This window comes from Prosopis cineraria, unplaced genomic scaffold (genome assembly GCF_029017545.1).
Source record: "Prosopis cineraria cultivar Desert tree isolate PC_DT_omini unplaced genomic scaffold, ASM2901754v1 PC8, whole genome shotgun sequence".
NCBI classification, from domain to species: domain Eukaryota; kingdom Viridiplantae; phylum Streptophyta; class Magnoliopsida; order Fabales; family Fabaceae; genus Prosopis; species Prosopis cineraria.
In genome coordinates, this window is record NW_026555339.1 from 14,218,895 (window position 1) to 14,232,462 (window position 13,568).

At 32.4% G+C, this 13,568-nt stretch overlaps 1 protein-coding gene across 1 annotated transcript; it reads right to left on the reverse strand.

Annotated features, from left to right (window-relative positions):
* Positions 1 to 7,038: 7,038 nt before the first annotated feature.
* Positions 7,039 to 10,141, reverse strand: LOC129317351 (receptor-like protein 43). Its single transcript, XM_054961691.1, has 4 exons — positions 9,826 to 10,141; positions 9,145 to 9,618; positions 8,098 to 8,247; positions 7,039 to 7,886 (listed from the first exon to the last, which is right to left on the reverse strand). Exons 1-4 carry the CDS (start codon positions 10,139 to 10,141, stop codon positions 7,039 to 7,041), a joined length of 1,788 nt encoding a protein of 595 aa, XP_054817666.1.
* Positions 10,142 to 13,568: the final 3,427 nt, after the last annotated feature.

Consider the following 13,568-nt stretch of genomic DNA (forward strand, 5'->3'; position numbering starts at 1 on the left):
AATAGTTGTTAAAAAGAATCAATTCATATCCATCCCAAGGTTATACTTATACTCTAGACATTAACCACCCAACTGAATTTCAGCATGGTGCAATATATTAGAATCTTTTGATGAAGGATTGGAAGGTAACTACTTACAAGTATGTATATACGAAAACTAATTCTAATTTTACTCATGATATTGACTCACAGGCCATAACTTGACAATATTGTTGTAATTTACTTTATTTGGACCTTATTTGTCCTCATGCTTAGAGTTTTCCCCTTTTCTGGTATAAAAAAAAACAAAAAGAAACAAAAGAAAGAAATTGATTGTAATTATTTACTTGGAAGATTGAGTTATCATCTGCTTTGAATTGCTTTGTAATCAAACCCTGTTAAAGAAAAGAACATAATAAATAAATGAAGGGACATCAATGTCATGAAGAGTCCATGTCATATAAGTAATTGCATTCATTGAGGTTTCATTTCATCATAGGCTGCATATTTGGTGTTAGAACAAATGATTAGTGATAATTATTAGATTAGTTAGGCTGAGGATAAGAATGTATCATTTGTGAATATTCTGTTATACTACTGTTATTTTCTCTTTTTACGTGTCATGTTTGTATTGGTATCATTGTAACCTCCTTCACTGTATATAGCAATACACAGTGTTGTGCCGAATCACCTTGGTCTGAGCATTTTCATTATTCTCTTTGTCTGTTTTTCTATCTTTTGGATAATATAATGTCATTATAATTTGTTAGGAGTCTCGCTCATCCTACTAGATTTTAGATTCTAGTTGAGTGATTTAGAATTCATTTTAAACTTTAATCATTGTCAAAATAACCATGTTCATTGGGAGATGATTTAACATTGCATTACAAGGCTCATCAATAACAAATAGAGGAACGAAATCTTGGCTTCTTAATTATCACTCTCAAATAATGAAATAAGCCGAGTGAATCTTTATACTAAAGTATCAAATGATTGTACTAGATTTTAGATTCTAGTTGGTTAATTTAGGATTTACTTTAAACTTCATTGTCATAAAAATCATGTTCGTGGGGAGATGATTTAAGTTGCGTAACTAGGCTCATCAATTACGAAGGACAAAATTATTTTTGGCCAAAAAAACAAAGGACGAAATCTCTATTTCTTAATTATCACTCTCAGAATGATTGAACCAAGTAAATATTTAATTCTACTAAAAAGTGAGAAATGAAATGTATATAACAGTACTATTCTAATTTTTCCCCCAGATAACGCAACTAAAGAAATGAGCTCCATTGTCTATGATTTATAGATATATAGTTGAATCTGTGTAATAGATTTTGTTATATATATTGACGTAATTATAAAATTATAGTGTTTTACAAAATTATAAAATAATGATAATGCATCATTTATTCTCAAATTATCCTTTTTCCAAAGTAGTTTGGTTTGATGAGAAAATTCATCATTGTTCTGTCAAATATATTATGGTGGAAGAGGAATCAAACCATTCCTCAAGGTTGCACCTTTATGCCTCATTAAGAAATTTCTAAATTTTTTTCCGTTTTGCAATATGTTAAAAGAATCTACGATTAGGGATGTTCTACAGGTTTGTCTGTCTTTCAAAAAAAAAAAAGTGAGAACATTTCATTTACATAGAAAGAGGGGGAGGGGGATAGCATCTAGGGGTATGAACACCGTATTTTGTCCGGGCATTTTTTTAATTTAATAATAAAAAATATAAAAATATAAAAATACAAAAATAAAATTTAATAATTTTTTTAGATTAAATTTTAAATAAAAATAAAAAAATCTTGTTTAAATCTTTTAAAATCTCTCTCTAAATTATCCCAATCATTCAAAAATATTGGAGAATCAACTTTTGAGAGTTAATTTTTTTTTTCTTTTCTTTCTTTAATCTTGTTGTTTTTCAAAAAAAAACAAGAGAGAAATATTCTAGTTTAACTCAAAATTAATTTCTTTTTTCTTTCTTTTCTTTCTTCTTCCTCTTAATCTAATTCTTGAAGTTAATAAATAAAAAAAAAAGGGAAGAGCAGAACGTGCATGTTGCATAGGCTGGAGAGGAAATGAGAAAATAAGCGGTCTGCCGTACACACACACACTCTTTCGGCCATGTAGTAGAAACAAAAATGCAGAAACACAGAAACAGCAAGATGAGAGACCAAACGCAGAAATGCAAAAAGCAGGCACAGAGCAAAAGAAACAGAAACAAGCACACACATGAGAGAAACAAAAACATGCAGAGCATACACAAGCAACACATAAAAGAGAACACACACACACGTACACTTTCGGCTGGGCTCAGAAGAAGCAAAACAGAGCAAAAAGAACAGCAAGCAACCGGAACACGTACGCATATGCTTTCGGCTAGCAGGAGAAAAGAAACAGAACCAAGGATGCACGCACGCATGCACGAGACGGCACAGCAAAGAAAGCAGATGGAACAGCACAGAAAAAGTGAGAAGAAATAGAGGCAGAAATGCAGAAAAATAGAGACAGAACATCACAAAAAAAAGGGAGAAGAGACAAAGGCAGAAACACAGAAATGCAGCACTCACACACAAAAGAAAGAGAACAGAGCAGAGAGATTTGGGGCACACACAGAAAATGCAGCAGAAGAGAAGGAAAAAAGAAGAAGCGGAGCAGGAGAGCAATGATTCACATCTTCCATCCTCTATATAAGGCCGAACGTGAAACAGAGAGAGGGGCGATTTTCTTAGAGAAAAAGTGAGTTAGAGATTGGAAGCTGAAACAAAGGCTGAAAGAGGAATGAGAGAGCATAAGAAGAGAGCAAGAAAGCAGAGACGGGGAAGTAAAAACTGAAAACAAAAAACAGAGACAAAGGAGAGAGTCTGAGAGAGGATAGAGAATGAGAAAGAGATGAAGAGTGAGAGATGAGAGAGAGACCGAGAAAGAAGAATAGAGGCAGAGGAGAGAGTCCGAGAGAGGATGGAGAATGAGAAGGAGACGGAGAGTGAAAGATGAGGAGGAAATCGGGAAGAACAGAGCATGAAGGAAACACTACATGCATGAGAAAAAAAGAGAGTCCTGAGAGAAAAGGAGAAGAGAAAAACGGACAGAGACAGAGGCACGAGAGTTTTCTAAAAAAAAGACTGAGAAACAGAAAAAATAGACGCCGAGAATAAGAGAGCACGAGGAGAAAAAAAGCAAAGGACGCTGGTCATGGGACCTTTGGCCAGACGAGAAAACTCAGAGAAGAGAGAGACCAAGGAGAACGAGAGAGCAGAGCCTGGAGTGAGCAAGGACGAGTAGAAAAAGAAGAAGAAAGCTGGACGAAAAAAAAGAAACAAATAGAGCAAAAGAGATCTGGAAGGGTAGAAGCAAAAACTGATAGCGTGATGACTTAAGAGACTATGGTGTGGATATGATGAGCATAGTCAACCCTCAAACTCATAGCAAAGAGTGTTGATTCTCACCCTGATCTTCAAAGGTTGTGATCTAAATTAACGATAAGATTTCTATCTTAGATCTCTTTAGTTATAAAACTTGTTAGTTTTTAATTTATTCCGTAAATTTTTTGAGTATATTTTGATTTAAATATCAGCAATCAATATGTTTATAAGTTAGTTCTTCTAAATGCCAAAGCTACTGGTTATTTTTATCTTCTTATTTATTTGCATGCTCATTATGTCACTATTGAAAAGGAGTTCTAATTTTTTTTTTTGGATGAATTTTGCATTTTGTAATTAAGATCCAATAAAATAAGAGAGTATATACTTGTTGTTACTTATTTTTCATGTGAAATTTTAAGAATTTTCGCAGGCATTTAAAATGATCTCATACCGTGTAAATCAATAAGATTTCACAGGTATGAAGATCCAACTTGTATACTAAAGATGGGTTCTAATGGCTCACCATGAAAATTAAGTCTGTTTATACTAAATATTTAAGTCTCATGTGAGATTTCAAGAATCTTTGTAGAGACTTAAATTAATCACATTATCATGTAGGTTAATAAATCCTCACAAATATCGTGGTTCACAATTTATATGGTAAATAAATAAATGAATTTTGTAAATAAAATAAAAAAACATTTTTATAATTTTAATTAACTAAATTAATGAATTTAAATTATAATTATATTTACCCATTATATCTTTTGGTCATGTGAGATTTTTGAAACTTCGTAGACTTTCAAGATAATCGTACTACCGTGTGAGTCAATAAGGCTTCGCAGGTATAACGATTAAGATTTTATATTAAAAAATATGTGTTATATAATTACACATTAAAATATATTCAAAGTGAATATTATTTAATCCTTTTATCGTGTGAGACTTTGAATCTTTGCAGATATTCAGGATAATCTCGTGTCGTGTAAATCAATAAGATCTTACAGATATGAGAGCAAAACTTATATATTAAAATTAACTCTCCTTTTATAATCCAAATTAATAATTTATTTAAGTCTCATGTGAGATTTCAAGAATCTTCGTAGAGACTTAAATTAATCACATCATCGTGTGGGATAATAAGTCCTCACAGATATAGTGATTCTCAATTTTTATAATAAATAAATAATTTTTGAAAATAATCATATAACACAATTTGGAAAATTAATTAATCAAATTAATGTATTTAAATTACAATCATATTCACCGATTATATCTTTTAGTCATGTGAGATTTTTGAATCTCCGTAGACTTTTAAGATAATCGTATTATCGTATGAGTCAATAAGACTCTGCAGATATAATGATTAAGTTTTTAATATATATATATATATATATTATATTAAATTAATTAAATTAAAGATGTATTTGAATTTAATTCCTTTATCGTGTGAGATTTTAGAATCTCTGCAGATATTTAGGATAATCATATTACCGTATAAGCTAATAAGGCTATGCAGGTATGATGATTAAAATTCTTCAAAACATGTATCTACATGCTAAAAAATTATTATCAACACTTAAAAATATACATAAGAATATAAATAAATAAATTAAATTGCCAAACTCTTTTATCGTGTGAGATTTCAGAATCTCCGCAGATATTTAGAGCAATTGCATTACCGTATGAACCAATAAGGCTCTGTAGGTATGGCAATTAAAATTCCTAATCATAAAAAAATATAAAAAAAATAATTTTAAACCCTTTTCTTTTCCAAAAATTCAAAATTGAGAAAATAGTTGAAATTAAATCACTTTTTGAAATTTAAAACACCCATATCAAAATTTCAAAAATTGTCTTATTTGAAAAATGGTGAATTATTTTTAATTAATTTTTCTTTAAAAAATATTTTCACCAACAACTTTCAAGCCTGAACTACATGGACTTTGATCCCCATTACAGGGTACGTAGACCTCAGAGTCAGATTCTGAGTCAAGTCCGTCCTCCCTTGTAAATAAATAAACATTTCTCACCTAATTCCTATCATTTTTATATCAAACACATGAATATAAAAGGGATAATTAAAATAATTATAAAACCATATTAATAGAGCACAACAAACTTCAGGTAACCATTATAACGAACGGGTGTTGTGGGGTGCCTAACACCTTCCCCACGCTCAACCGACTCCCGAATCTATTCTCTGATTTCGCAAACTACCCTTATCCTCCATTAATCGGTTTCTCGAGATTTCCCTCAAAATCTTGGTGGCGACTCCTCGTTCGATCCGGTTCCCACCGCAAAGGTCGGGACCTCCATTCGCGTGCTGTCCGCGTCGTATTTTTCTGGGTGCGACAGTTAATTAGAAATATTTTCACCAACAACTTTCAAGCCCGAACTACGTGAATTTTGATCCCCATCATAGGGTACGTAGGCCTCAGAGTCAGATTCTGAGTCAAGTCCGTCCACCCTTATAAATAAATAAACATTTCTTACCTAATTCCTATCATTTTTATATCAAACACATGAATATAAAAGGGATAATTAAAATAATTATAAAACCATATTAATAAAGCACAACAAACTTCAGGTAACCGTTCTAACGAACGGGTCTTGTGGGGTGCCTAATACCTTCCCCACGCTCAACCGACTCCCAAACCTATTCTCTGATTTCGCAGACCACCCTTATCCTCCATTAATCGGGTTCCCGAGATTTCTCTCAAAATCTTGGTGGCGACTCCTCATTTGATCCAGTTCCCACCGCGAAGGCCAGGACCTCCGCTCACGCGCTGTCCGCGTCGCATTTTTTCGGGTGCGACGAGGGGTAAATGTGCATTTTTGTTTCTAAAGTATTAGGAACATACAACACTCTAATATTTTTGTTAGAGCAATTTTACCCTTAACATTATTAAAATGAAGTACTTTTGCCCTTTCAGACAAATTTTTTAATTGTTAATGTTTGAGGTCAACGTTGAAATTTTGACAAAAAGGGTAAAAGTGCTCAATTTTAATTACATTAAGGGCAAAATTGTTTCAATAAAAATGTTAGGGTGATGGGTGCTCCTCGAAAAATACTTCAGGAACAAAAATGCACCTTTACCCGAGCATCTAGTAGACTTCAAAGTGGCGGCATTCATTCCAATGCAACGTTTCATGAGAAGGGAAAAAGTTGCTTCTTAAAAACGTACTCAAAATGGAAAAACAAATACATAAATATAAGTAATGTAACATAACAAATAGCACATAAGAGAATAGACCATATAGTATTTAAAAGCTCAGTAACATGCATGCTTTCTTATTCGGTTCATGTCATATATCTATCATAGCATGCCATCCCACTTTAAACTTGGAGGTCTTTACCCTAGTCTCTCCTACAAAATGAAAGGGGGAAAAATAAAAGTTGTATTTATATATATATATATATATATATAAACTTTAAATAGCAAATTAAGAGAAAAGATACAAATATAATTGATTACCAAGTAACCTTTGAGCCACTGATTGCATTTAGTCATATTTACCATGGTTAGAACAACCATAGTGTTTGTCAAATTGCATAGAAGTTTGAAGTAGGCATGTATCCAAGAGCAATTGAAAAGTATTGACCCGAAAATCCCATAAAATCCTGTGATAAATCCCAATGACATGCTCCAATAGAACTCCTTGGAAAGAATTGATTCATGCTCATCTTATTTGAATTCAATTAGCTCTTGAGGTTTTTCCTCCTCTAGACATATTTTCTCAAGCGGTTTTCCACAAAGGTCAAGATTTCCTTCATAGCTTGAGCTATTAAAACTTTGCAATTGCGTGCCAATTGGAATTTTTCCAGAAAGGTTGTTATTTGATAAATCCAACACTGAGAGACCATAAATTTGAGTAAGGCTTGAAGGAATTGGACCATATAAATGATTTCTTGATAAATCAAGAGAGTCTAATGATGTTAATTGTCTAATCTCTGAAGGAATTTCTCCACCCAAGTGATTTTTTGATAAGTTCAGAGATACCATTCGAACTAAGTTTCCTAATTCAGTTGGAATCCCTCCCATGAATAGATTGCTTGAAAGATCAATGCCTTTTAAAAGATTTGTTTTCCTAAAGGTTCGTTCCATACCTTTCCACATTAGCAATGCACTTATCTCAGATGAAAATTCCACATAATTATCAATGCCAAATGAAATATCAAAAGGATATGAATCACTCTCTAAAGCCATTTGTGTAAATTTTCCGAAGCATCTAAGTATCTTTCCTGAAAGATTGTTCAATGAGAGATCCAAGAAATGAAGTCTTGACAAATAACAGAGATGAATTGGTAAATCTCCAAAGAAGTTATTTTTTTGAAGTGATAAAATTTCTAACTCATGTAAACTAATTCCAATCCATGAAGGTACATGTCCAGAGAAATGGTTTTTCCCTATATCTAGAAACCTTAAATTTGGGCAATTCCTTAAGGTAATAGGCAATCGTCCAGTAAACTTATTGTCTCTCAATATCAGACTTTCAAGACTCTCTAAAGAGCCGATAGAAGTTGGAAGTTCTCCTGAAAAAATTGTTATCCCTTATGTCCAAAAAGAATAATGATTTGAATTAACCCCAACAATTAGAAAGCTCTCCCAATAGTTTATTGTTAGACAGATCTAATATCATCATATAAGTTGCCTTTGCTGAACATAAAAAATGGTGAACATCTGAAAAATTATTATTCGATGCATCAAGAAAGCTTGCTTTATGCAGAAATTGTGGAATTTCACCCTCAAAATGATTGGAGGCCACAGATATCCAAGCACCAGAGATGGATTTCAAGGGAACACTTGGTATTGTACCAACAAAGTTATTGCATGAAATATTCAAGTAAAATAGCTTTGGTGTCAACAATGCCCAAAACCACTCTGGAATAGGACCTGAAATTCCAGAGTTGGAAATATCAAGTTCAGTGAAATTATTTTGAGTTTGCAACCATTTGAGAAAACCAGGACCTAACTTACAAGACCCCATATGCATGACTTGCAATTAAAATGATGGAATCTAGTTGTGGCTAAAGTTCGAAGCCAATGCATTGAAAGATAGGACCAAATTCTTTAAGCTGGGCATATTAGCAAAATGGAATTTAGTGAAAGTACCTTTCAAAGAGTTGGACCAAATATTTAAAGTCTCTAATGAAGAGGGAAATTGAAGATCTTTAGGTATTGACCCATTAAGCAAATTCCTTGAAATGTCAAATTTCTCTAAAGCTATGAATGTGGAAAGGTTTATTAGTGTGCCACTGATTTGATTACCCTGTAGGTTCAACTCTTGTAAAGAATATCTAGCACATCCAGAAAGAGATTGAAGGATTATTAGAAGGTCCTCACTCAAATGGTTATAGTCTAAGGATAATGAACGTAAGGTACATATATTCCCTAAGGATTTAAGCCCACCCTTGAGATGATTATAACTAAGGTCTAGATTCTCAAGAGAATCCATGATGCTGCCAAATTCATGTGGTATGGGACCCTCCAAGATGTTGCCTCTAAGATTAATCTGAACAACGTTGGAGCTAAGATTTGAGATCCAATGGAATACTGAGGAAGACTTGAATTCATTATCAGATAGATCAATCACATGAAGAGAAGAGGAATTGAATTTTAAATAAGGTAATGAAAGGATATATTGATCTGAAAGATCATTGTCAGATAACATTAATTCTTTCAAGCTCGGTAGCTCTCCAATCATTCGCATCCACTTATAAGAATATTTGAGATTGGTTATGTTCTTTAACATAAGATGGGTCAAACTTGTGAGACTAGAGAGCCACTCACCTCCACCCCCATTCTTTTGGTTGATTTTGAGAGCACTATCATCTGATCCAAGGAAAAGCTTTTGCAAGTTCGAAAGGTTCCCAAGTTGATAAGGTATTACTCCTCCAAGATTGTTAAATGAGAGATCAAGATGTTGCAATTGTGAGAGATTCCCCAGTTGATAAGGCACTCCTTCAAGTTCGTTGGATGAGAGATCAAGGTGTTGTAATTGTGAGAGATTTCCAAGTTGATAAGGTACTTCTCCTTCAAGTCCGTTGGATGAGAGATCAAGGTGTTGCAATCGTGAGAGATTCCCAAGTTGATAAGGTACTTCTCCTTCAAGTCCGTTAGATGAGAGATCAAGGTGTTGCAATCGTGAGAGATTCCCAAGTTGATAAGGTACTTCTCCTTCAAGTCCGTTAGATGAGAGATCAAGGTGTTGCAATTGTGAGAGGTTACCAAGTTGATAAGGTATTTCTCCTCCAAGATAATTTTCTAAGAGATCAAGATACTGCAATTATGAGAGATTTTTGAGTTGACTCGGAATATTTCCACTTCCTAAAAAACAGTTTTTGAGATCAAGGTACCTTAGGTTGCTTATAAAGCCAAAGAATTTAGGGATATTACTGTCTTTAAAATAATTGAAACTAAGGTTGAGATACATCAAGTATTGCAACTCCATCAATGATGCACTGATGTGACCTTGTAAAGACAATTGGTCTAGATCATCACCAGGAAGGTGGAGTATCAAGACATGCCCTGTTTGGTTGCTGCAATGAACTCCCTCCCATTGACAACAATCTCTCTTGTGCTTCTGACTACCCCATGAAGACCATGCGTATGTGCTTGAGTCATCCGCCCCAAGGCCATCCTTAAACTGAAGCAAGGCTTGCCTCTCCCTCTCTATGCAATGAACCACTGTACTTGTAGCTCTCCATGAATTAGGAGCAAGGACCCCATACTCAAGCATTATTATGGCAAACAGTATGAATTTGAGAAACCCAATGAATATCCTCATTGTTCTTGTCTTCTGGCAAGTGAATCTATCAATTGGTGATACAAGTATAGGGACTCGTCGTGAATCTATTCATAGAGATTACAATATGTTATTTTAAAAGTCATTTAAATGTTGGGATCTTTTTTTCTTTGCGTGGCAGACAATGCATGTTATATCACAACAAAAATATATTAATAGCAGTAAGATTTTCAAAGTAACAACCAGCTGTAATGAAATGAATATATGGTTATTTGCGTATTATTTTGAATTATGATCAATATTATGCTTTAGTTTACTAGCTTGTATGTCTAGTTCAAATATTATGATGATTGCCATTAAATGACTATCTCAAATTGGATAACCTTTGAAAAATTATCTTCCACTTAATTTATAATATTTTATGATTTTATCAAATTATATTGCAAAATTATAAACCTAAAAATATGACTGTATATGTAAGTATATGTTTTATGCTTGTTCTATTGTGAAATTATATTAGTCAAAGTCCACGTTGCCCCCCTTAAAGCAAGGCACCAGTGTCTATCACTTTTACCCCAACCTTCACGGCCAATATAATTATCATTTTTTATTCTGGTGTTTAAAAAAGAAGTTAGAAAAATGGAAAAGCACGATCATTAAGGCCCCAAGCACTATCATATTTTATTTTTCATGCTACTTTCTAAAAGCAGTTGGAAAAATGGCAAAGAAATGACAGCAACACAGCTTGATTCCTGCAATTTGTGGGCATGCTTTATTCAACTCTTTGTATGAATAATCAATTATATATTGCTCAGAGTATATGTTATCTCTATACAATCTAAATGAAATACATTTTCTAAAATGTGTAATTTGTTATTTCAAAAGTGGGAATTAATTTCTTCAATTTAGCTTCACATAGTTTGTTCAATGGCTTTATCGCCAATAGCATTAAAGAAAATACACAATCTTATAATAGTGCATTTCATATTATCTTTTGAAATGCCTCAAATATCCAATAGCCAATAGTAATATATAATTGTTGCATCAATGCATGATTGCATGACAATCATGAGACTTCAAAATTAATATCTTCAAATCTTTCATTGGCATAAGCATTTTCACATTAGAAGAATACCCTTGCAACATCTTAATACCATACAAACAACCACATAAGCTTGATGTTTTCTACTTTTTAGATAATGTGTGTACAGCTAATTAAAGTTAAATAAGTCCTCCTTTTTTTTTAATAGCTAAATAAGTCTTCTTTCCCTCTTCATGTCATGCAAATAAGTGTTCTCTTATTCTCATTTCAATAAAGTATAGTCTAGCATTAATTCCATCCTACTATCTTCCATTTATATGCATAAGAGTACCAACGAGACTATTATAAACACCTTTCTCCACATGTATCACGTATATCATAATTGTGCCTCACATGAAGATTTCACTACTACAAAAACAAGCATAAATGATGGTTATTTTTACCTATAAATGACGATTAACAACCATCATTTATTAGGCTGTCATTTAAAGTCTACCCATTTATATGACAATTATTTCCCTGTCATATATACTTGATTATATATGACAGTTAAATATCCCCGTCATATAAAACTTCTCCCACTAAAAGAATATATGACGGTTATTATAAATAACCGTCATATATTGGCAGTACAATATATGACAATTATTGCAAATAATTGTCACATATTCTAGCAAAAATGATAGTTATTTACAATAACTGTCATTTTTTACTTTTTTTTTCCTTGTAATAAGGGGTTGTTTCTACACCAGCCTTCTATAAATAAATAATAGCTATACAAAATTTATATCCAAACAGTAATATATTAATATTTATAGAAAAAACAACACCAATTGAATTAGAATGGAAATTAATTCAAAAAGAAACAAAAATAAAATTCATTAAAATTATTACATCATATTATCATTAAAAGCACAAGGACTTAATTAGCTGTTCATCCATGGCTGCGAACACAAAAAAAAAATCCATGGCTATAAATATTGGATTCTCTTTTCATTTTCATTTCAATATTCAAAATTGAACATGTATCACTCAACAATATGATGAAAGTGTAAACTAATTAACATGTTATTTTTTACTGATGAAGACGAGGCAGCACGTAGTATATAATAACTATATATTAACATATTATTTTTTTACTGAATATTGATTAAATTGATAATTCAAACAACACAAATAGAATGTTCTGAATATGGAGCCTACTGAAACTATTTTTGACAAATCTCATCTTTTTTTGCTAAGGAATAAATCTCAATTCACTCCCAACAGTAACAACTAATAAATCTGGTCAAAAGAATAAAAAATAAATGGCAACAAGATTATTATAAATAAAAATTATGAGTTAGGAAAGTATTAACAATATAAAATATCGCAAATGGAAAAGAATGAGATTTTAGATTTAACCTATTCAACATGCACAGGGTAGAGTGAATTTTTCCACTTACATTTTGGAAGAAAAATGTGATCTAATTTTTTAAAAGAAGAAGAAGAAGAAGAAAGAAAGAATTAAAAAAGGAGGAAGAAGAAGGGACTGACCTTAACGTTCAGTAACTTGACCTTGCAAACAAAAGCACAAGAAGGGTCAGCCTTGGTGAAATCGATGGAATCAGAGGGGTACTTCAATAGTGTCGACCTCTTTAAGTTAGGCACCTCAAGTGAGTTGATGAACGACAATGAGTGAATAGACAATGAAAACACGGATTGAGCATAGCTTCGAATGGACTAGGTAGATTTAGATGAGCACGGTGAAATCATGTTGAATCCAGGCAAATGGACAAGGCGGGGGGATGGAGAAGAAGAAAGAAAATATTGGTGCGAATCTGAAAATAAAAATGAAAGAGAAAACTGAACATTTAAAAAACCAGCATATATGATAAGCTTTTAAATCTTTGTCATATATTGTTATGCATATATGACGGGTGTTTGAAGCACCCGTCATATATAGTGTTATTATTTTTTTAAAAAAATTATAATTGAAGCATTATATGATGGGTTTTTAAGCACCTGTCATATATTACCATATATATAAATAATAGGTATTTTAAACACCCGTCATTTATTTATTAACTATCACTCCCTTCATCATTATATGACAGACTTTTTTATAACCATCATATTTTTAGGTATCTTATATTTAAAATTCTGCAGTAGTGTTTTGCCAATATGAAAGATCAAAGATTGATCTTTTTTTCTCACAAATTTTTTTCACTTGTAATTTTTTGATTCTTACTTAGGATTACATTGATTCTTTGGGCTCGTTAATAAAACATGGTCACTAGTTAATGCCTTCAAAGCAAATTTATACTCTTGTAAGTTGTTAAAATCCTTTTCTTTTAATCTACAGTAAGGGTAAAAATGATTTAGAAACCTCCTATGATCAAAGTAAATTGTTTTCCTTTCATGTTTGAGTTGTTACAATATGCAGTT

Excerpts from the sequence above, each read along its gene's own strand:
- LOC129317351 (XM_054961691.1), bottom strand. The coding sequence starts at position 10,141 with ATGAGGATATTCATTGGGTTTCTCAAATTCATACTGTTTGCCATAATA. Across the intron at positions 9,619-9,825 it reads AGACCAATTGTCTTTACAAG|AAAATTATCTTGGAGGAGAA; the intron begins GTCACATCAGTG and ends TTGATCTCTTAG. Across the intron at positions 7,887-8,097 it reads GGCCTCCAATCATTTTGAGG|GAGAACTTCCAACTTCTATC; the intron begins GTGAAATTCCAC and ends CAATTTTTTCAG.